At 36.1% G+C, this 25,297-nt stretch overlaps 1 protein-coding gene across 2 annotated transcripts in view; it reads left to right on the forward strand.

The window, feature by feature from the left end:
* The window catches only part of LOC128227722 (protogenin-like), a 45,526-nt gene that overhangs the window by 9,240 nt on the left and 10,989 nt on the right, over positions 1-25,297 (forward strand). For both annotated transcript variants that reach the window (XM_052938504.1, XM_052938505.1), the window contains exons 2-15: positions 10,394-10,705; positions 11,938-12,088; positions 14,973-15,109; positions 15,845-15,979; positions 16,214-16,378; positions 18,010-18,158; positions 19,986-20,103; positions 20,394-20,531; positions 20,714-20,896; positions 22,584-22,769; positions 23,629-23,766; positions 24,195-24,380; positions 24,636-24,897; positions 25,043-25,170. In XM_052938504.1, coding sequence (XP_052794464.1) covers positions 10,394-10,705; positions 11,938-12,088; positions 14,973-15,109; positions 15,845-15,979; positions 16,214-16,378; positions 18,010-18,158; positions 19,986-20,103; positions 20,394-20,531; positions 20,714-20,896; positions 22,584-22,769; positions 23,629-23,766; positions 24,195-24,380; positions 24,636-24,897; positions 25,043-25,170 — 2,388 coding nt within the window. The remainder of the gene's footprint in view (positions 1-10,393; positions 10,706-11,937; positions 12,089-14,972; positions 15,110-15,844; positions 15,980-16,213; positions 16,379-18,009; positions 18,159-19,985; positions 20,104-20,393; positions 20,532-20,713; positions 20,897-22,583; positions 22,770-23,628; positions 23,767-24,194; positions 24,381-24,635; positions 24,898-25,042; positions 25,171-25,297) is intronic.

A 25,297-nucleotide genomic window follows, 5' to 3' on the forward strand; every position in this document is an offset into this window, starting at 1 on the left:
TATCAAACATTTAAAGACTCACAACATAGGTTGATGTATCTTTTATATTAATTCATTATCATGTTAAACTCATTTTACTTTAATTAAAAAAAACAACAACATATACTTTATATACAGATAGAAAATATTAGCCTTTTATTAATGTTTTAATTGATAGCTACATGGCCACAAACTCTTCGGTTAAAAAGCTTCAAAATGTCGTTGATATTCATACATGATAATGCTTTTAAATATAAAGAAAACAATCATAATAGGAATTGTTAAAACGTTATCCAACAGAAAGACTGTTTCTAATAACATTAGAACACGGCCCAATAATGGGATTCTAAAAAATGGATCTTTCTATTTGTGGGATTTGTTCTATACATATACCAAAACATGCTTTTTCGAACCATACATATGAGTCTGACTAGCCAGTAGTTTTGACTTTTATTTGTGACATCAACTTAACGTTTTCTATCCAAATGTGTTCATATTTTGTCCTTACTGTACGGGATGACCCCTTAATGATGCATTTATCACTAGTCTAGAGAAGTTTTGCTGGCTTTTGTATTTCTCGTTTGTGACAGATTCGTTTGTGTGTGTCCTTAGACTATTAATCATTGAGACTCCCAAAGTGAATTCATGTGTGCTTTGGCTGACCGAGGCAACCCCACAATGTTTTGATGTAGACCCTGATGGTCTTTGTCTTGTGCGTTGTGTTTGTTTCTGTGGGTTTTTTTCAGTCTGTCTGTCATTTCGGTTTTGCTATATTTTTCCAACTGAAAAACGCATTTCACATGTACCAATATGTTTCGGTCGACTTGGCTAATCTCTGTATATTTTTTTTTCTGAAAATAAAACGATTACAATGCTTTCATAAGCTTCTAAGACATCAAGGAGTACATGACTGAACATTTGAACATAGCACATTCAAAAGCGGCCACCTACAAAGATGTTTCATTCCATGCTCAAACCCTCCCAAAAGCAATTTCACATAAAACATTCAATAGCTGCCCTCTACCAGGATGTTTCATTCCATGCTCAAACCCTCCCAAAAGCAATTTCGCATAAGACATTCAATAGCTGCCCCCTTCCAGGATGTTTCATTCCATGCTCAAACCCTCCCAAAACAATTTCACATAAGACATTCAATAGCTGCCCTCTACCAGGATGTTTCATTCCATGCTCAACCCTCCCAAAAGCAATTTCACATAAGACATTCAATAGCTGGCTTCTACCAGGATGTTTCATTCCATGCTCAAACCCTCCCAAAAGCAATTTCACATAAGCCATTCAATAGCTGCCTTCTACCAGGATGTTTCATTCCATGCTTAAACCCTCCCAAAAGCAATTTCACATAGGACATTCAATAGCTGCCCTCTACCAGGATGTTTCATTCCATTCTCAAACCCTCCCAAAAGCAATTTCACATAAGCCATTCAATAGCTGCCCTCTACCAGGATGTTTCATTCCATGCTCAAACCCTCCCAAAAGCAATTTCGCATAAAACATTCAATAGCTGCCCTCTACCAGGATGTTTCATTCCATGCTCAAACCCCACCAAAAGCAATTTCACATAAAACATTTAATAACTGCCCTCTACCAGGATGTTTCATTCCATGCTCAAACCCGAAGGACAATTAGACAGATGTATTGAACATAGTTCATATAATACGTGTATGTTTACTGGGTTCACTAACGTGTTAAAAGTTCTTTAGCTCTTATGCAATAGTTGTAGCACATTATTACTAGTAGTTAACGGTTTTGAAGATAATAGACTACGTAAAATAAATCTGACAAATGCCAGCCCCAATGAACGTCAAACTCTTATAGGGTCAGTTGTATTAAGGATGACTCTAGCTAATTCAAACTCCAGAGCTAGCTTAAACTTTATTATACTCCTATGCAAATGATTAACTTTAAAAGTAGATATAGCGAGGACTTAGGTAAAACATTTAGCAGTAATCTGACTAGCTTTAAACTAAATAAGTATCCAGTTCTCAAGGGTAGAGAGGGAGAGAATTTCATTCACATTTAAATCATGCATCTCATTTATATGTAGGACGGGTAATACATTCCAGACCACAAACGAATCTTTCAATGTCATTTATTACGGTCCAAAGATCAGGTCACACAACAATAATGGTTTAAACAGGCTCAGTTTGATGTTCTAAATGTTCTTATTCATACTTCATAGCTGCATTTTGAAACACAAGATGTATTGTATGAAATTGATCCTGACATGAGTGGTGTAATTTTACTAGTATTTAAAGAGATTCGATCTAAAAAATGTTATTTAAGTAGGAGATATTTCTAACAGAAGAACTTGATGAAATGTATCCCAGGCCGCTGGACTTAATTTACAAATATTTTTTGCACCGGATACATGTCGAATATTATGAGCGCTTATGAGTCTATTTTAACCTATTGGTGTAATTTATTTCACTGTTCATAAGTAAAACAACTATTTGACAACGGGATATCCCCCTGTCAAGATGGTTGTGTGCAATATGTATATAATAATACTACTTTTTTAGCTCGCCTGTTTTTAAGATAAGAAGTCGAGGTCTCGGTGTCGTCGTCGTGCAAAACGTAAGCTCTATAACCGGTCAAGATATTCATTTCAGGCTTGGTACACATAATGCCAGCTCAAATAAGCGCATGTATTTGAGGTGAATAATTCTAATAATTGTCAGGTTTCGCCCATTGTTCAATTGCGAAAAAAAGACCAGCGATAGTGTTGGCCCTCCGCGCTCTTGTAATGTTTAGGAGGACAGTACACTCTTTTACACCAACAAGTGTTATAATATGACTTTGAACATCAATGAGCCATTTCGAAAACAATTTGTTCATTAAACAGATTTGGAAAGAATATGCACTCGTTAAAGCAAACCCGATAAGATTGTACTCATAAACCAAGCAAAATTGCCCAAAAGGCAGTCATATGAAGACAATTTATATCCGTCATTACTTCAATTGTCGTATAAGGTATTTTGTCATGAACTATTTTTACAACGTTTTCGTTAGTAATTATATTTATGACTCGACTGACATAGCGCACACTACAAACATCCAATTTTTTTTATCAACTTCCAGTAATATCTGTCCTTCCCTCCATCAAACAATCTTGTATTGGTTTTTATAATTGACAAGCAAGCTGAGTAGAAGTGCAAAACATAGTTTTGTAATGGTATAAGTGACAAGCACGCTGAGTTTAAGTACAAAACCTAGTTTTGTAATGGTATTAGTAACAATCAAGTTGAGTAGAAGTGCAAAACATAGTTTTGTAATGGTATTAGTGACAAGCACGCTGAGTTAAAGTGCAAGACATAGTTTTGTAATGGTATTAGTGACAAACACACTGAGTTTAATTGCATGACATAGTTTTGTATTGGTATAAGTAACAAGCAGGCTAAGTAGAAGTGCAAGACATAGTTTTGTATTGCTATAATTGACAAACACGCTGAGACGAAGTGCAAAACATAATTTTGCATAAGTATAATTCGCAAGCGCTGAGTAGAAGTGCAAAACATAGTTTTGTATTGGCATAAGTTACAAGCACGCTAAATAGAAGTGCAAGACATAGTTTTGTATTGCTATAAGTGACAAACACGCTGAGACGATGGCAAGACATAATTTTGTATTAGTTTAATTCGCAAACGCTGAGTAGAAGTGCAAGTCATAGTTTTGCATTGGTATTAGTGACAAGCAAGCTGAGAAGAAGTGCAAAACATAGTTTTGTATTGCTATAAGTGACAAGCACGCTGAGTTAAAGTGCATGACATACTTTTGTAATGGTATTAGTGACATGCACGCTGAGTATAAGTGCATGACATACTGTTGTAATGGTATTAGTGACAAGCAAGCTGAGAAGAAGTGCAAAACATAGTTTTGTATTGCTATAAGTGACAAGCACGCTGAGTTAAAGTGCATGACATACTTTTGTAATGGTATTAGTGACAAGCACGCTGATTATAAGTGCATGACATAGTTTTGTATTGGTATAATTCTCAAACGTTGAGTAGAAGTGGAAGACATAGTTTTGTAATGGTATTAGTTACGAGCAAGCTAAGTAAAAGTGCAAGACATGGTTTTGTATTGCTTTAAGTGACAATCACGCTAAGACGAGGTGCAAGACATAATTTTGTATTGATATAATTTGCAAACGCTGAGTAGAAGTGCAAAACATAGTTTTGTATTGGTATAATTCACAAACGCTGAGAAGAAGTGCAAGACATAGTTTTGTATTGCTATAAGTAACAAGCACGATGAGTAGAAGTGCATGGCATAGTTTTGTATTGGTATAATTCGCAAACGCTGAGAAGAAGTGCAATATTTAGTTTTGTATGGGTATAAGTGACAAGCACGCTGAGTAAAAGTGCATGACATAGTTTTGTATGGGTATAAGTGACAAGCACGCTGAGTATTATTGCATGACATAGTTTTGTATGGGTATAAGTGACAAGCACGCTGAGTAAAAGTGCATGACATAGTTTTGTATGGGTATAAGTGACAAGCACGCTGAGTAAAAGTGCATGACATAGTTTTGTATGGGTATAAGTGACAAGCACGCTGAGTAAAAGTGCATGACATAATTTTGTATGGGTATTAGTGACAAGCACGCTGAGAAAAAGTGCATGACATAGTTTTGTATGGGTATAAGTGACAAGCACGCTGAGTAAAAGTGCATGACATAGTTTTGTATGGGTATAAGTGACAAACACGCTGAGTAAAAGTGCATGACATAGTTTTGTATGGGTATAAGTGCCAAGCACGCTGAGTAAAAGTGCATGACATAGATTTGTATGGGTATAAGTGACAAGCGCGCTGAGTATAATTGCATGACATAGTTTTGTATGGGTATAAGTGACAAGCACGCTGAGTAAAAGTGAATGAAATAGTTTTGTAATGGTATAAGTGACAAGCACGCTGAGTAGAAGTGCATGACTTAGTTTTGTATTGGTATAATTCACAAACGCTGAGTAAAAGTGCAGGACATAGTTTTGTATTGTTATAGTTCACAAACGCTAAGTAGACAAGCATGCGGAGTAGAAGTACAATATATAGTTTTGTTTTGGTATGCAAAACATATAGCAAGCTGAGTAGATGTTTGTGGCATAGTTTTGTATGGGAATAATTGACAAGCACGCTGATTAGAAGGGCAAGACAAAGTTTAGTTAACCTTGGCATTGGACAATACATTGTATATATTATATATATTTGTTACATACATCGTCATTATTATTTGGCATACTATAAGTGTAAATTTGGTGTGCACTTTGTTACTCTAAACCTTTTCAAAGGCTTTCATAAAATGAATGAATGTTTGGTAGAAGCGACAAATACGATTTTTTTTTACCTTGGTCTTTGCAAATACTAGTTATTGCCCATGTAACATCGATAACATTATGTTTTTGCTCTTTGTTGACTACTTTCATAAATTGTAGAAAGGATAAAACGGACGAGGGACATTACGTTTCAATAACGCTCATTTCTACTGTGTATACCCACTTTGTTACCAATTGGCATTCTGAAAAGTGTTGTTGGCGGGATAATCATTACTCATTTCATGAGTCAACTGCTAATTAAGTGTCCATACTTTGAATTTATTTTTGTATTTTTGTATACGCGTTATTAAGTTTTTCTACGAATACACATAGTGACCAATGTTTTATCGAGATGTTATTAGGGAATTCATATAAGCTTATCAATGTTCCTAGACCAATGATTTCTTAACAATTGTATTTTTTACCATTTCACGTATTGAACTGAGTTTGACACGAGATTCTATTTAAAATCATTTTGATTACGTAAATACTACTAGGCTCAAGTGTGGTGTAGTGATGTGGTTGAATTTGTTTTTGTGTCATATGTTTCAATTTGTTACGTGATTGAGACACAAATAAAACAAATACAATTCCCAGATCAGTGTTAATTAAGGTTTGAATGAATATTTGGTATTGTTTGTCAAAATCTACATAATCCTGAAAAAAACGCTATTTCTATTAATTTGAAGTGTTCAAGTGTTGATTTAATGGTGAACGCTTGTTGGTGCCAATCTTTCAGAGTCCATGAAAGGCGTCTTAAATTTATGAACAATTTTGACACTAATGAGCTATTTTCGTAGTGCTTCAGAACAATCTAGAGTCGAATGTGTACGTGTGTTAACATTTACGCTTCACGATAACGGTGAATGGAACGCAATTGTCAGTATCTTTAGAAACAGAGAAAAGAAAGCATGCAGTTTAAAGGGCAAGTAACACCAGTTCGGAAGTGCCTACTTTTTGTTTACATTTTCACCCTATTGTTTGTGTTCATACGTCGGATTTGGTCACTTTATCGAATAAACGGTTACGTTCAGTGAATTATTTTTTCCATTTAGAAACGTATTTTTTCTTCACTTTGTTTAGTGTTAAGTACACATGTGTAACTTTCTCCCCATAGATGGTGTTCGGGTCATGAAACTCAAGAAATCAGTGTTATTCTTGCAAATTGGTCAATTGTGTGTAGAATATATAGGAATTGTGTTTAGTAGTCTGTGACCTGCTAGTGGCATGTACCTTAAAAATATGATAATTTTCAAGAAAAATATAAAAATTCCATTTGTGATAAAGCGAACCAACATAATACAAGAGGTCAACTTGCAATCGACATGAGATATGTTACTAAATAATGCAGTCTAAATCTATAACCAATTTAAAACCTTTTAACAGCACACTAAAACTATCCTACGTAATGTTCGGCATTTGTACAATGTGTGTTGATGTAGTCCCGAAGTCATCATTAAATGATGTGTTATGTAGCATTTTGTTTCATCATTGTTATTAAGGAACTCTCAATCGGAGCATTCGCCCTTTTTTCAAAGCGTCAATATTTCAAGCCCGATCTAGAAGTCGGATGAATGAATGGATTATTTCGGTTACTATATCAGTCTTTAGTGTATAGTAATTTAAAGTGTGCTCTTCAAACTATGATTAACCAGCGAACCGCAAGAGCATGCCGAAATGATTTACTCCAAGGACGAGTAGGCGAACGTTACTAATTAGTTGCCCATTCTCATAAGACACCGAAAGAGCGGACACTACCACAATGAGTGTGTTTATTCCTATTCCTGAAATGGATGACATTTATACGTTTTTGTCGGTGCCATGCACTATGTTATCTAGCAGTATGTCATTGTTTTGTGCTAAGAACTGAATGGATCATGAACGATTACTTATGTACGCAATATTAGCATTTCATGAATTAATAACTGTTCTGGTCGGAACTTATCACTTACATATATGGAACTTATCACTTACATATATGGAACTTATCACTTACATATATGGAACTTATCACTTACATATATGGAACTTATCACTTACATATATGGAACTTATCACTTACATATATGGAACTTATCTTTAACCACATTCAGGAATCATTATCTGAATCACTAACCTTCTAACTTTTAACACACAATCTTTACCCCCCCCCCCATTCTGAACTGAACTCATGCAGGTGTGAGTTGAGCGGATCTGAGACTTTTTTTAAATAAAACGTTCTGATAAACCAAGACCCTGCATGTGTAAATGTTTTCAATTGCTGTCGAAGAAAATAAGTCTGAACTGTTTGTTTCAAGCAAATACATATACAATGCCTTGAAGACACGTACTTGTGTACTCTGTGTAATGCAGTGGCGATACTACTGTTTAAAATCATCTTTCACTATGTTATTACTTACTGGCATTTTTACAAAGCACTAATAACGTATGTTATAACTTTACTTAATAACTTAATTATGTTTTATTCCATTTGTGCAGCTGTTTGCCATGATAGTCATTCCTGACTTTGTGCTACAACCGAATTGCGTTTAGTAGTGTTGTGCCGATGATCGATTAAAATCGACAATTGATCGGAAAGGCCTACTTCGGCGACAATCGATAGTGAAATTTGAACAATCGATTATAGAAACAAGGGACGTTACCGCTACATACGTATTTACTTATTTCTGATTAATGCTAGTTTGAGTTGAAATGTTAAGGTGGTACTATGTTTAGTTATGTACTCATTATCTTATCAAGTCAATAAGTCACTACAGTACCTAATTACAAATGTTCTTTGTAATTTAACAGCTACAGGATTGGTTCTCAACTTCTCATGTTTGTGATTTAAAAGGGATTTTTAAAACAAGATACCGTTTACTTATGTAAGAATTTAGTTATCTTAGTTTTCGGAAAGAAACTGTTCTTGTAAAACATAGAATATTCAACTGCTTGTTGTACTTGTTACTGAATGATTATTAAAAAGAAATTGATATCTTTCTTTGTGTTTATTTTACACATGTATACAATACTAAATTTAAGACAAAATAATAGAGCCTGTGGTCTCATGTTCTGTAAAAATAACTTGTTAACACAAAACGATAGTTGCTTTCTGAATAAATAATGTAATTTATGTAGAGAAATTGACAAACAATATTGCAAGGGAACATTTGTGCTTAAAACTTGTGCATGCACTGTATCTTTATGCCTTTAATATGATGACCAAACATAATTAAATAATAATTTAAAATCGATTAATTATCAATCATTGATCGGTTTCATAAACCGATTATCGATAGCATTTTTTCTGTCCGATTCCAAATACTAGCGTTTAGTATGATCTGCTTCGAATGTATTTATTAAACAGTTTACATGAATGAAATACTGTTCTGTTCTGTTCTGTGATCCGATCAGTGAAATCAGTGTTCTGTTCTGTTCTGTTCTGTGATCCGATCAGTGAAATCAGTGTTCTTATACAACTACATGTATCACAGTTGCTATAAAAGGAGTTTTATTGCCAATAAAAAGCCAAGAGCAATGCATGTGTAACACATAATGTGAGTAGGCTAGTTATAGCTTATTGTATACTTAGAGATGTATATTGAAATTTAACGAACCATTTGAACACAGTTGAACGACCGTTCATCTTTCGTAAAGACCTAAAATAAATGATAACGCATTTCATGTGCAGACTTAATTTTGAAAACTGATATATCATGCCGCGCCTTATTGACTTTCGCCGCTTTGTTTTTAAGCTACTCTGAACAAACATGCATGTGGAAGAAAATGCTTACGTCATTTTGTGGAATCAGTGTGAGAATTATTCTCTTTTTTGACATATAGTTTAGAAATTAAAATAAACACAAATTTGTCAATTTATTAGATCGTGTATTAATACTATAAATCAACGATACGGCATTTGGTGCCTTGCTCATTTCTTTGAATTTCGGTCCATGAAACTTGGTAATGAAACGTAGTCTCAAGTCTTGCTGATTTAAAACTTTGAGGTTTATTTTGACTTCCTGCATCACACAAATGAACGCTCCGTTTTAAGATGAACTTCACACGATCTCCAACTTACAGCAGTGAGCGTATATAAATACATGTACCGTAGAATCACGATCAAATATAGTGAAAACGTGTAAAACATTGTACATCCGTTTCATTTCAGGATAAAGAGAGGTTTAGACAAATATGTTTATTGCGTGTGTTTTTTCTCATTTTTATAAACGTAGGATCTGTATTAATATAACCATGACGTATATTTTAAAATCTTCTGCAACGACCTTGGTCCAAAAATAAATTAATTCATTATAGTGTCATATTGTTCAATGCCTGTCATAGAATCAGTGAATCAGACTTGAGTTCATATCTTACAATTATAGATATGAAAAATGAAATGTTCAAAATGTTAACTTCAAATTCAATTAGTTAACGTCTTCCGCAGTTGTCCTCACGGTCATACATACCAAGCTACCCGCAACACAAGGACGCGAGTAGTTCTCTCCCCTGTTTTAGTACTCTCAAATCTCAAAGCACCGGTTGTCTTTCTTGCGTTGAAGCGGGTTTGCGCTGGTTTCGCCTGCTCGCTATCGTCTGATGAATTTTCAAACCTATCTTCATATGTTTTCGCTAAAAGGCTGCCTATTTTTAAAAAACCGCTTCCAGGCATTTTCGTTTAGATTTCCAAAAATGAACAAAGAAAACCGGTTCTTTGCATAACAATGTCACTAAGTATGCATGTAACGCAAAACGACCAGACATTTATTGGACTGTTATGTAAGGACCCTAAAGTGAAACAGCAGAATTAGTTATTAGTTAAAGATTGTTTTTATTTACAACTGTTGTGAAAGAAGTGATAACAACATATATTAATGATAATCCCTCTCGTTGGCACGATGTCTGGCGAGAGGGGCTTACACACGCAACAACCTTATACATTTGCAACATATTAATTACTGTAACTGATCTTTTAAACAGTTTGCGCCGGAAAAACAAAAATCAACAGAAAACTATTACTATTTTTTACTGTTTTTCACTGTCAGAATGAAATGCTATTTTTTTACAATAATTTCGTGAATGCATTGTAACATACTTCTTTGCAGAATCAGTCATAACAATACCTCAAAATGCTGCCGTTCACACAACTAAGAATCTCCTCGAGGTACGCAAAAACAGTAAAGTGGTGCTTGACTGTAATGTGACATCAACCTCATCAGTACTTGAGTACACATGGAAGAAAGACGGGCAAAATATTAAGCTACCTCAAAAACGGGTATCTATTTCATCAAACGGGTCCTTAATCATCGAAAAATTCCTCAGCAAACGCCAGCGGGACGACAGCGGTCTATATGAATGTTTCGTCTCCAACGCAAATGGAGAATTCATCGGAGCACAGATTTACACTTACGTTACAAGTAAGATCACACACAACTGTTTCATTTTTAACCTGTTTTAGTATTTGTTTTATTACTACCATATATATGTCTCCCCCATTCAAGGGGTGATATATTGTGTTTGCCCTAATCGTCAGTCTGTCCGTCAGTCAGTCCGTCAGTCAGTCAGTCAGTCCTTCCGTCAGTCAGTCTGTACGTCACACTTTCTTTACGCTCAACTTGGGACCGCTTACACCCAGGAACGTCATACTTGGTATGCCAGTCATAACTAGTAGATTTATATTGGGTATGCAAGTTTATCATGAGGATGGCCCCTGTTGATTTTGGGATAAGTAGTGGTCAAAGTCAAGGTCGCAGTGACCTTTAGGAAAAAAAGATATGTTCGCGGTGAATCCGGTGACCTAAAGCTGAAAAATGGTTTCTGCTCAATAACTAAAGAACACTTGCACCCAGGAACTTCACACTTGGTGTGCTACTTGGTCATGACAAGTAGATGAACCCTATTGATTTTGAGATCAGAAGGTAAAAGCTTGAGGTGAAAAAAACCAAAACGGTTTCCGCTTAATAGCTTAAAACGCCTGCACCCAAAAGCTTCATACTTGGTATGCTAGTTTGTCATGACTAGTAGATGGCCCCTTGTTGATTTTGAGATCAAAAGTTCAAAGCTCAAGGTCACGGTGACCTTGAGGTGAAAAACGGGTTCCACTCAATAATTGAGTATTCTTTAGGTGGGTCACTTCATACTTGGTATGCAAGTTGGTCATATCTAGAATATGACACCTGTTGATTTTGACATCAGTAGATCAAAGGTCAAGGTCCGGAGACCTTCTGGTGGAAAACGGTATTTCTGCTGTGAGTCCGGTGACCTGAAGCTGAAAAATGGTTTCTGCCCAATACCTAAAGAACACTTGCATCCAGATACTTGGTATGCTAGTTGGTTATGACTTGTTGATGACCCTTATTAATTTTGAAATAAGTAGGTTAAAGGTAAAGGTCGCAGTGACCTTGAGTTGAAAAAAACGCTTTTCACTTAATAACTATAGAACGCTTGCACACACAATAGGAGAGACTAGCGCTTTAAAAAAAAAGCAATCTCTTTTTCTGTATATGTTTTGTAGACATGTTAGAATAACGTATGATATAATGATAAAAACAGCATACGTAAATTGCAAAATAAGTACAATTTCATTTCGCGTTTTATAAATACGCTTTCTACTTCTGCAAACGTCTCCCTCTTATTCCAATCACTATAGAGCCTTCCATAACGCTGACTCCACGCAGCCTGGACGCGACTGCTGGGAGCACGGTGCGTTTTGAGTGCGCAGTGAGCCATAACCATGACCAATCCGCCTTGTTCGCATGGCTTCATCCCGACGGTACCTCAGTTTCAACAACCGACCACAGGTTTGTACCACCAAATACAATGGATTCAAAACACAAATCAGCGGGAACAACTTTTTTGTATTTTTTTAGAAAGGTACAAAATCCTGCATAGTGGCCACATATTTATATGGGTATCATTTGAAAGGTTTGCTTGTTGAATAAGAGTACAGTTGTTAGTGAAACAGATCAAAGATTGCAACAATAACGTGTCGATCGTTATATTTGTCTGGTCATATACTATAGTATACATACATTACATTAGTCAATAGAAACTACAGGGACATTCCATGGAGACAGCAGCCTTAAGTTTCATAATAACTGAACCTTACATTTACCAGAGGAAAGACCCATATGACGTCACAAACAATTTTGTTTACATGTGATTTTTCCACGTGTTCAATGCTCTTAATAGTACTAAGTTCACGTATGGTTGCCAGACATCGTAAATATGGATGAAATACCTTACAGTAAATGGTTATGGCTTAACGACAGCTATCTGATAAGCTAGCAGCTACACGAAGTTTCTAAAGTGACTACACCACTATGCAACCAGTTGGACGTTTTGAAGAACATTTCTTAATTATGATTACGCATAATTAAATAAAAATATTCCTAGGCTAGTTTTGAAAATACATGATATTTTTTGCTGGAAACATCAAAAACAAGTAATTAACCATTTTTAACAAATTTTGCAAGAAAGAGTGAGTTAACTGTTACTAAATAGTCATTAGTCATTGTACGTTCCCCATAACAGAAAGGAGGGTGTTCATGTGAATTCCTTTACAATTGTAGAAAATTAACACAAAAAACTGCGTTTCTCACACAAGCATTTGCGAAACAAAAAGATGAACTTTGATATATAACTTCACCTTGTTTTAAACGAGATAATAACATCTTTCTTGTTTTATGTCTACTTTTTACCGGAAGCAGCAGTTTTGATACGGCATGGGAAACAAATAAATTGGTTAAAGTATTTGTGACAGCTTCAATATCATCGTTTTACCAGTGTTATGGTTCAAGCACAGTTTCTAAATCTTATAATTTCTTTCAGGCCTTTGTTTGAGCCCAAAGACTGCCATTTTTTTTTTAAACGTGTAGATTTTCGTTACTTTCATAATCTTCCATATCTTGTTTCTACGACTTTATGATTTGAGAAACCAAAATCATTAAGTCAATAAAGTTTAGATTCAATCAGAAACGCCTGCTTTTTATCTTTGGTTGGCTGTATCAGTTTCGGAATGACCAATGCTCTTTATTCAAATACAACGGAATAATACACTTGAGTTGTTTTGAAGCAAACAAATGCAATCCAGAATCAAAATCTGAATGTTGATTAAAAATGGTATCGTGTCATAGGTTTTAGCAATTCCCTCACATATTTTATATTTTTATTGACAAAAGGTTGCCTCTTTACAGATTTGGGAGCTTTATTTGCTATACTGGGTACACTAGGCTCGAGTTTGTGATCATTGTGGCGCCAATCTATAGGTTGTGGTGCCAGTGAACTGTGGAGGTTCATGCATTGTTATTTTAGCTCTTTCTTTCATTTTTTAATCGATTACCGGGCTTCTGTTTTAAGCTGTTTATGCATTTGCTGTGAAATGTCCAACTTATTTAAAATAATATTTATATCTCATCTCAATTACAATTGAAAATACTTCACTATATGGTATTTCAATGATATAAGAAAGACTACCGATTGACTTGTATGTATGTCATCGGTTTAAATAATGTCGAGTGATTTGTATCCAACAACTTCTATTGATTATTCCATTGGCTGTTTATGCATTGCTGTGTTTTGTTTTTCTAAACAAGATCACAGTATCCTTTTTTTATGGGCTTGACCATTGACATTCAACTATAGTATCTAGGCCCTTCATCATTACACAAGTGGGTGGAGTTGACAAAATAGTCTAACGTTTTATTCTTTTGGAGGTAATTGTTTTACAAGGACATATCATATTACCTTTGATATAGGCTTTAATGTGTTAAGGAATTAGGCGAAGGAAGCTTTCATCAGAGGTGTGTTATGAACCCGTTTGCATATCGAAAAGGTATTTTGATAATCAAGAAACTGCCGAGTATCAAATCAACATGGTCTTGTGTTTTTTTGGTGACATCTGTCCAAATAAGCGCGTTTTTTTTAGAATTAGATATCTGCAATATACTTATTTGTGAAACAATCCAAACTAATAAAGCTGAACTGTCACAGATTGACAGTTTTGACATTAGACATTGATATTTTTTTAGTCTTTGTCTCAGAATCAGCTGATTTTGGCATCAATGCCTTCAACTTAGTCATAAAAGAAACCTCACAATAGAACAGAGCTCAATTGAGAATTTTTTTACTTAAAGCATTAGCAACGCTTTTAGCCAACAAAAATCAATATTTCAAACGTAAGTATGAACAAAAACTATGATAAGATCTCTTTTCAGCAGTTTTGTATCACTGATTACCAGACATTGACGCAAGAATTGGCTAATCCCAAGACCAAAAAAAAAGTTGTTGAAACAGTCATCATAAACGTTCAATGTATTGAAGGTTGGAAAGTTTCAAACAAATGCACACCTGAATCATGTTTTAAAACTTTTATGTATGCGTTTGAACACAAAGTTCCTATATATATCGATGTGTTTTAGATGTGAGGTAGATAATACCAGAAAAACTTGCCTTTATTACCGATATTATAAATCATCAAGTTTAAACGGATACCTGTATTTTATGTGTTCAATTTATTGCCTAAATTTGCATAAAAGATGATTTTTGAAAGTGTGTGATGTAGTCCTTGAAACTCTTTTTTTGCATCGAAGGGATCAAATAACTGTAATATATCATTAAATATCTGATATTAATAGCGATACTATTGCTATTACTACAGCGCTGACTTCCCTTTTTCTTATGCAGGATATCTGCGTTGGCGGGCGTGCTGTACCTGTACAACGTGACAGAGGGGGACACGGGATCATACATATGTCAGGTGTTCCGTAGCGGGCAGGACATAGACATCCAGCAAAAGACCGCCACACTTCTCGTTCAACCCGGTAGCATAAACTATTATATTTGAAAACTTATATTGGTATAACAAAATGAGCGAAAACTGACCATGCAAAAACATAAATATATCTTAAAATGTTTGCGAAAACTAAAGAACACCGAGAACACTGGAACGAGCCCTGTTTTCTGCACCTGGTGTGCTATAAATTCTTATAATCAAATTAAATTACCGAACAAAATAAAAATGAGCATAAATCTGTCAAAATACCAGCGGTATCTGCTTGTTTGTGTACAATGTTCTTATTCTGTTCGCTGACAATGCTAAAGAGAACTTATTTGCGAACCTAACACTTTGTCTGGAAAGTCTGATGCTTGGTCTTGTAAGGTTTTACTTCATTTGATTCTGTACAAGTTCTTGTCAAATAGTGACACGACAATGCTTTATGCGACCCATATTGAACATTTACATTGATAAACCTTGATAAGAGCATCACTTTCAAATTCATTAAATATGTATTAGTAGTTTTAAAGCTTGTACACACTATTAATATATTGATGAGATATTATTTGCATGTGTGCTATGAACGATTGTTTTTTGTTTGAATGTATTTGGTCTTTGTAGCATACAACAATGAATACAAACTGCCGGGACAATGTCAGTTATTATCAAAACACCGTATAAAATCTACTTGTAAAATATTGTATTGTGAAGCTCAGGTTGAACCAGGAATGTTTTATTGGTGTTATAAGTGTTATTTTACATATAAATATATTCCGATCAGGTTCGCCGCCGACGACGCCCAGCTTGTTACCTACCCCAAGAACGGTGACTGTTGCGGAGGGCAGACCTGCGCTCCTCGAGTGTCTCGTCACCGGCGGCAGCGGCGTCTCCATCAAGTGGATGCGCACAACAACAAGTAGGGGAAATGTTTTGCTTCTTATGAGTGTAATAACAGGCGAATACACAACGGAACAAACTTGACCTGAAAGAAATTAAAAAACAGTTTTATTATATACTATTATTAACACAATATATAGATATGTTGTTCCACAGAGACAAACTCATGCCAACCCATATATTTTGGAGCATATTTAATATATTCCGCAGCGCTATATCCATTGCGGCAATATAAACTTTATTAATTCTTCAGATGGCAGTACAATAATGGCAAAAGACGATGGCAGATTAAAGATTTCAGGCAGCTCGAGCCTTTTGATAAGCTCCACGGTGAAGTCTGACGCCGGGGAATACACGTGTGTTGTCAAACACTCGAGAGGACTTGACGTCACCAGAAAATACACACTTGATATACTGAGTAAGGCTCAAACACTTATTTCGACGTGAATAATTGTTCAACACAAAGTGCCTGGCTGGGTTGGTACAGTTGTTAGGTCACCAAAGCGCCAAACGGTTCCTCGTCCATTTCCACTATACGAAGACACCAGTTTCACAAAATGTATACATATACATGTAACAAGGAGTGTTCATACAGAGCTGTGTGGTTTTGGTTTGATATAATACTTTAGTATACCTCACTTCTATAGAACATTTAGTAAAAGCGCCAGGGCAATGTTTTCGACCTTCACCACACTATCGCCTTCTACGCACTGTTTAACCTCTGATGTCATGAACTCTTTTGTTAGGTAAATTAAGATAGATATTAACTGCCTTGGTCGACACTAGACAGTATTTACCTCATGTTGATAATATGCCGTGTGGTCCACTAGGCAGTCAATATTCATATAATACTATATCTGAAATGAATGTGTAAATGGACATATACTGACCACTCGTCTATAACCTACGAAGAAACAAGTTTTACACTCCTATATTAATCTAACAAGGACAACAAATTAGAGACTGGTCGAACAACACCGTATTTGGGTTTAATGTATTAAAAGAAAATGCTATACTACATCCGAAATGGATGTGTAAATGACCACCATAGCCAATAAAGTGAACAACAATGTGTGTGGCATCCCACTTTACCTCTTCTCTTGGGCCATATAAAGAACAGAACAGGCAATTTATTTTCAAGAAAGTCAGTGAACTACATTGCCGGACATCACATCATACAGCCAATACAGCTGACTCATTGTACCACGTACAATACCATAATATGAACAATATCGGATTTTTCTAGTTAAAGCTGACTATTAATTCGTAATAATTTTGCGTATCGTTACCTTGCCTTTTTGGCTTTTTTAACAGCTTCAATATAATCTAATCATATCCTTTTTCATTATTAGTCCAGGTATTTCGTAGGCAATTTTACAGGGGAATGTTTAGTTTTCGAAGAAATCATTTTTAATAGATCTCACATCGCGCGCCCCGAAAGTGTTGACCACTCACGAATTTGATTTCTGTTTATCTTTTCGTCTGTAAAGAACACAACTAAAACAACAGGGACAAACTGAGTACATGTTGTCAAATATTTAATCGAAGACCCACTTTTAATAATTTGGCCATTTTAGTTGAACTATTCAGAAATAAGGAGACTTTTACAGTCATGGTAGCGCCATCGAGGTCTGCGTTGCGATCACGGCTTTGTGAAACATTTCTCAGTTAACCTATTTGCACCTGATTCAGCGTAGCCATAGGTATCAGACAATTCAGCTAAGTATTGATTTGAAGGAGTGAATGCAAATGAAGGCCTTGTATGACCGTCGAAGTATTGCCTGCAAGCCCAAACCAAGTCCATAGCCTAGAATGACATTGTTAGCAAGCACGTTATCAAACTCTATTGAAATTAAATCGAAATTTTGTCTTTTTCGACTTAAAAAATCCAGCAATGTTATAAAAAACACAAGAAAACTTCGAATTTCGAATTGAATACAACATTTGCCTTTGATTGACTTATATTTGCATACCGGCTTCATTGACATGTATTCTATGTTTTTAGTGTGTGTCACATTCAGTCAGGTTCAAAAGTGTTTTATCCTACAGCGCCCCCTGTGTTCCTAGAGAGGCCCCAGGTTTATACTCGAATTCTGGTACAGAGAGACCGTCTCAAATGCGTCGCCACGGGCAACCCCAAACCAAGCATCACGTGGTACAAAAATGGCTACAGGCTCTACCCAGCCAACGGAGACCAGGTACTACCTCTTTTGTGCCAAATATAAGTATTAATGAAAAAGTCGTATGGAATATTTAACAAAACTAAATTGTTATTGTTGTACATTTGTTCAGACTCAGTTTAAAAATCAAGTCATTTCAATAATTTATATCTTTAGTTTTTTGTAATGGGAAAATACGTATTTGAAAAAAACAACAACAACACCTAAACATTTAGCTTTAACGGTTGAGGCCATTCTATTGGTCCCACATGACAACATTTAGAATAGAAATAACAGTTTGAGTGTCGTTCTTGTTCAATTGGTAAAAAACACCAGCCTTTACAAAATAAGAAATACTTACCTCGGGCATATCCAAAAGACCTCACCAAAAGACAGCTGTCCATTGTAGTGTTTTCGAATATGTATTGATGTCCTCGGACTTTGACTTGGGATAAATCTTTATTCTATAATAGTGCATGTTAAGTCTCATTTAATTATGGTTTGTAGGACCTTATTATTCCCAGATCATATTCTTCACAGGTCTGGGAAAAATAGGATCCTATTCTTCACAGTTTCAAACTGTGACATATCTGATTGACCAAAATGGTGGTAAGCACGAGAATCATATTCTTTACAGATTTTGTCGATGACATTGCTTTTTGATAAATTTGATATTAAAAATAAAATAATAAAGAGAAATAAAAATAATAAAATAATAATAATAATAATAGCATGATAAAAGTAATAATAATAATAATAATAATAATAATAATAATAATAAGAAGAAGAAGAAGAAGAAGAAGAAGAAGAAGAAGAAGAAAACAACAGCAACAACAACAACAACAACAACAACAACACATATTCTTAAAACTACGCCTAATACAAAAACCCTAAAACACCCGTACAGCAACAACATAAAAAAAAAAAAAATACAACAACTATCTCTACAACAACCGCCACTGCGCCTACAACTGCAACCAACTAACAGCAGCAATAACAGCAGAAACGACAACAACATAATCAACGATTTTTTATGACAAGAACATATACGCATACATGTATATCAACATAATATATCTGCAATACTGGAAATAGCAATCGGTGACAAATGTGACTCAGTTGTAAAATTTACTTTTTTTGTAAAAAAATGATGCAATTTTTGACCTGTGAGGAATGCGATTTCATGCACACTTAAAAAACCGGCTTCGATCACAACTTTCCCAGGAGCTGTGACAAATATGTTCGAAATGTGTGATAAATGAGATCAAATTTTTCCCAGCTGTGAAGAATAGGATCCTATTTTTCCCAGGTGGGAAGAATATGATCTGGGAAAAATAAGGTCTTACAATGGTTTATATTAATTTATTTAAGCTCGATTGTGATGAAAGCTGATAGCTTACACTCTCGAGTCCATTTTCCTAGGCAGAAACCAGTACTGTGGCCTTTTTGTAAGAAAAAAACACCTGGTGGGGATCGAACCCACAACCTCTTGTTTGAGAGGCGGACAACTATACCGCTAGACCACCCTCACCCTGATTTTATTTTCATTGTTGTAACTCCAGCTTGGCGTCACTTGTTCAGACTGCGGCAATGCGCATGCTATTTCCACCCATACTATGTTTTATAAAAAGCGACTGATTGAATTTATCATATGCTAACAACAGTTTGACTACATTATAATTGTATTCGGGCTACGACAGGTCGCGGAGTACTATGCGTGCATCTCATGTAAACGATTCTCATTCAGGTTTGATAATGATACATTTATTTGTTGTATGTATACACAGTATCATCGCTCTTGTGTACGAGAATGATGAAAATAGATGCACAAATAACCTTTACACGTTTACCATATCTTAACTCCAGCTTGACGACACTGTAATACTGTTCGGACTGCGCCAGGACGCGGCGTACTATCAGTGTGTGGCCAACAACTCCGTGGCAGTCGCCTTCTCAACAACCTGGATTGACTTCAAACAACAACGTACGTATTGGTCTTCAGATTGAGACATGTTTTCCAGGTTTTCCTTCACTTCAGCTTACACAATAGGAAAACCAGTTGTATGTCGAAATATCAGAAATAAAGGCGTCTTCATTTGTTTTCAAGTCATTGAGAACAATAAAAAAAGATTTCCAGAATGCATATGATAACTCCAACCATTTTCGATAGATCAGTGTATTTTTGTCATCTGTCATTGGTTCTGTAGTTTTTAATAGCTATACACATACGATTTCGACATTTTCTAAGTACGCTTGTTTTTTATTTTAATTTAGCGAACACTCCGGGGCCGGCGAGTGATGTCCACGTCGAGCCTCTTTCATCAACAGAAGTGCAGGTTTCCTGGTCCCCGGCTATTCTGCCGGAAAGGTTCCCTCTTCGTGCGTACACCATCGACTACTCCAAAGTACATGGTGAGTAGTTATTACTATTTCATTAAACGTTTTATAATATCATTATGAAAGTTTTATTAGTATGCCTTTTCAAGATGCTGTATTTGGAAAACCTTTTCAAAATTATAGGAAGTATTATTTCGTGGTCGATCTATTTAAAAATTTTTTTTGAAGAACATGTTACCAATTAAATTGTTGTTTAGACAAGGCTTGTCCTGGCCATTGCCGCTACCTGAGCGAGTACAAGCGGGAGGCCACTCAGAACACGCATATCCGTATCGGAGGTCTGCATCCCTTCACACGCTACTCGTTCGCCGTACAAGCATACAATGCGAATGGCGCCGGCGCGCTCTCACAGCCTGTTGTCGTAAGGACGCTGGAAGCAGGTACTCGTACCAGTTTTATGACACATTCATCGAACCGTTGCTTTGTCGTTGCTCCTCAATTATAATATGATACTTATGTATAGAACTGAACTGTTTCATTTGAATCAATGAAAACACATTATACGTTCCCCACCACCTCCCACCCGAATCCGCTCAACAACATATAAATTATGCTTTGACGTAGTTGCTGGAATTTTTAGTTATAATTATTTGTAAGGAGAAATACCATTTTTACACGAAATACGTAGAAAACAAAGCCCAAATGCAACTGTTGGAATGGAATCCCTCTAGATCTGCATAGACAGATTACAACACGACCGCGTTATTAAGCTATCCAAAAATACTTGCTTAAATTTTCAGTATTAACTCAGAAAATCGGGACCATGTATAATGATGTAACTTAGTATGCGTATGTTTTATTTAACTATGCATAACTTTAACACATTTAATGACGAACATACCTACGTGCTCCACAATGCATTGCAATCTTAACGCGCGTGACTTCAAATAGGTGGCAATTATGGCATAGCCAGCAATTGAAAGAGGAACAAACCTTTGAAACTTAATTATTTCGTGAAACCTGACCGATTTGAATAATTGTTTCATCTCGTTCTTTCGTATGAGATCATTATTTTAAGCACATTGGATATATGCTATTCTGTCTTTTAATAAGCAACACTCTGGGATAAAATAACCAGTTTTTGTCGGTGACCGTTTCGAGCGTAGCTCTCACTGTCAACAAGACCGCGATAGTTCACGATTAAGCATTGTGTAATTAGTCGTGTAATGCTCGCCATTGCATTCAGGATGTAGCCTTCAGTCGCCTATCGACATCGTTGTCTCACCTGTCCCTGTAGATTCCATTGTATTTTCGAACTGGCATTGTAACCTTTAAAAGTTTCGCCATTTGATCGTTTTGTCAGCAACATAGTTACTCATACAGCATGCTAAAAAGCAGAACTTGATCACATTTAAGGCCAATCAAAAAGGTTTAGCATTAAGCCATTTGCCTTCGTTATTTTTTGTTTTTAGAATTTCTCGCCGTACACATTTCGTAACTAACCGTCATCAGTACGATAATGCGCGAGAGTTCTACGAGTATCGACGAGTACAGACGGAAATTGACTTCAACAAATACAATATTTACAGCTACACTATTTCTTAGCACTCATTGTAAACGTAGATAAATCGGGGAAATTGTTATTTAAGCGAGATTACTTTTTGTATTATTTTAACATTGTTTTGTAAAAATACTAATGTATCGTACATTCCACGCCATATATCGCACTAAGTTGAAGGCACGTACTCATTCGTTGATGTTTATTTTCGTAAATTAAATATGATATTATGATCATAGAATAATCGTTTACATGTTATGTCGGGACTTCAATCTTTCAACACAGTTTACATTTCCTTTACGTGTCCTGAAGTATGGGGGCGTTGTCTTGGCAGTGAGAGCTATCACTTAACCAAAGCACTTGAACTTCTTTTTGAATTACAAAAGTCGTGACTTCACTACAATTTAAAGCAGTTCCATAACATTCGTTGCCATGACTACACACGATCCTTCAATATTGATACAGATGCCGTCACGTATATGAACATGTCTGGATACGTTTTTATCTCTTTACATACCCGTCTTGGAAACAAACAAATGATAGCTATACTTAATGTTGTTTAATTTCAGTGCCGTCTGGGTTCCCGGATGTGCAGATTTCTCATGATTCCTCCACAAGTTTCCGGGTCACGTGGTCGGAGCTGCCCCCATCAGAAGCTCACGGACTGATCACCAATTACAAACTCTGTTATGGCATTAACCAGGTGATGTCGGTGAAAATCTTGTCCGCAGATTCTCGAAAATACCTTGTTACAGGTAAATTTTTGAATTGTTGTCATGGTATAATCAGATTTATCCCACTTACAGTTGTATTTGTATTTAGACATCAACATTATTGTTTTATTAAAGTCTTATCTGCATTGACAAACGAAACACCATTCGGAACAGATATGACATTGGTCAACTTATAAAGAATAGTAAGAGATTTTAACAGTATAACATCAGTAAGGCTAAATTATTCTTAAACGATATTTACTAAGCCGTCAAAATTCACTCTTGTCGTTTCAACACAAAGGATAACAAATAGTTTGTTGCAAATTCGTGGCGTACAAGGTTTTACTCAAACATACATGATGCACAATACAGATTCATTCGTTGGACTTCCAACCGATAAATGTCACTGATATTTCCACTCACCATAATGTTGATGTCTGGTGGACCAACGTATTGTTCTGGTATCAGTTGAAAGGGCGTTCTTTGTTGATTACATTTTATATAAAGATCACAACTATAGGATAGATGAAGTTATTCTAGTTTGTACTTTTGTTCCTAATTTCAGCTGAAACCAGTCTTGAAATAACCATTTTTGCAATCTTTCAAGGCAAACAATACTTATTTGTAAAGCTATTTTCAGTATCATATTAATTATTCTTTCTCTGCACAAGAAAACCTGCCATATTATACCAAACTAAGATGGGGTCACACGGCATCCAACATTCACAATTTCACATCATTGTGTAACGGATACCTCAACTGCCGATCAATTGTTTCAACCGAACCAGCTGTTAATATCCTGATCAGTACGAGTACGTGCATTAGGCTGGAAGGAAAATATACATTTAAGTTATCATTTTCCTTTTAATGCATTACACACAAGTCGCTGTTATTATTGCAGGTTTGTTACCCGACAGCGTGTACCAGGTGCGCGTTTTGGCAGGGAATTCGGTGGGCTTCCCCGACGCTGAGGACAACTGTTTCCCGGAGACGGACGCCGGCTGGATGAGATACCACACGGCCAAGACGCCACTCACAGGTGAAACAACCATGGATTCTTCGTTCAGTAAATTAACATTATACATTTTATATGTTTATTACTTTATGTGATGCTGATGCCGAAGACGTTTAGGTGATTGAAACAGATATTCATTTATAGTGAATACATGGAGGATAACTGTCTTTTTTCAGTGTATTATTTCACTGAGTGAGCACCGACAGCTATAGTGCACGAGTGGTGTAGCTAAAATTTCAAAACAACGAAATATATCAAATATTATTTCACTGTTTGGAGCAGTGGAATATCATTGTTTTCACTGATAAATCTCTATAAACCACCGTTAAGCATATACTAATTGGCGGTGCGTAACGTTATAGTGTACTCATCGTATTTCACAGGCTGGCGCAGGTTGGCTTCCTTTCTTAGGTTGTAATATTAATAACATATTACTGTATTTGTGTCTACAGAGACGTCGGACACAGTCCTGCACGTTGAGTCAGTCAACGCGAGCGCCTTGCAGCTGAGTTGGTCCCCAGTGAATGTGAGCGGCATGAGTCACTTCCGGGTGGTCGTCCAGCAGATGATCCATGGAGCACCGGTCATGGAGTTTATACTCCCTGTTCACACTTTAAGCCTCATCGTCACCGATCTAGGTTTGCTCTATTGGGATTTCTAGAGTGATGGAATGATGTAGCCTTAAAATATGTAGAATATGATTCAAATTTAAGTCTACATTGTTTTACATAAACCAAGAAGTAAAAAGGTAGTTTAATTGAGTTGATAATAATTCACATCAGTGCTTAAATCTGGATTGGGAAATGTTTTTTTTCTAATACGAACTTCAATCCTAGAATAAAAGGTCTTGAGACTTATACACGTAAACAAATGTCATCAATGTCTTTTTTCAGTACCCCGGAAGTTCTACCAGATAGAATTTGACGTAAGAAACGCTGATAATGATGTGATGGACCACGTGACCGAATGGCACCAGGCGCTTGGTCCAGATGACCTCCCAGAGCCCCCTCCGCCGTTCGTCCTGACCCCGACCCCACTGTCTGCTATACAGATTAAGTTGACGTGGGACAAACCGCCAACACACATGAACATCAGCCATTACACCGTCAGCTACGAGCGACAAGGAGGAGACAAGTTACCAAGGCTGGTTCAGGCGTATGTATTCCCAAAACTGGTTATGCACTTAAACTGAAGTTTGGTTTAGTGTCAGCGACACGAAATTAAATTTATTACGATCAGTATATTAACTATAACCTCTGTTTTCATTTACTAATTTATGACTTTTCATCTCACTCTTAAGGGAATTCACCCACACTTTGTTGACGGACCTTCAGCCATTCACGTGGTACATGCTGTGCGTCCGCACCCATACCAGTGACCGCTACGGTCCCTACAGCAAACCCGTCATTGTACAGACCAAAGAAGGAAGTACGCTACAGTTTCTTGCCACACAAAAAATATGATCACATTTTGTAAGAAACGAAGAGAGAGAGAGAGAGAGATACATATATTGTATTAAAAATACTCATTGTAATATGCGGCAAGGTTGACAAAA

Source organism: Mya arenaria, chromosome 3 (assembly GCF_026914265.1).
Source record: "Mya arenaria isolate MELC-2E11 chromosome 3, ASM2691426v1".
NCBI lineage: Eukaryota > Metazoa > Mollusca > Bivalvia > Myida > Myidae > Mya > Mya arenaria.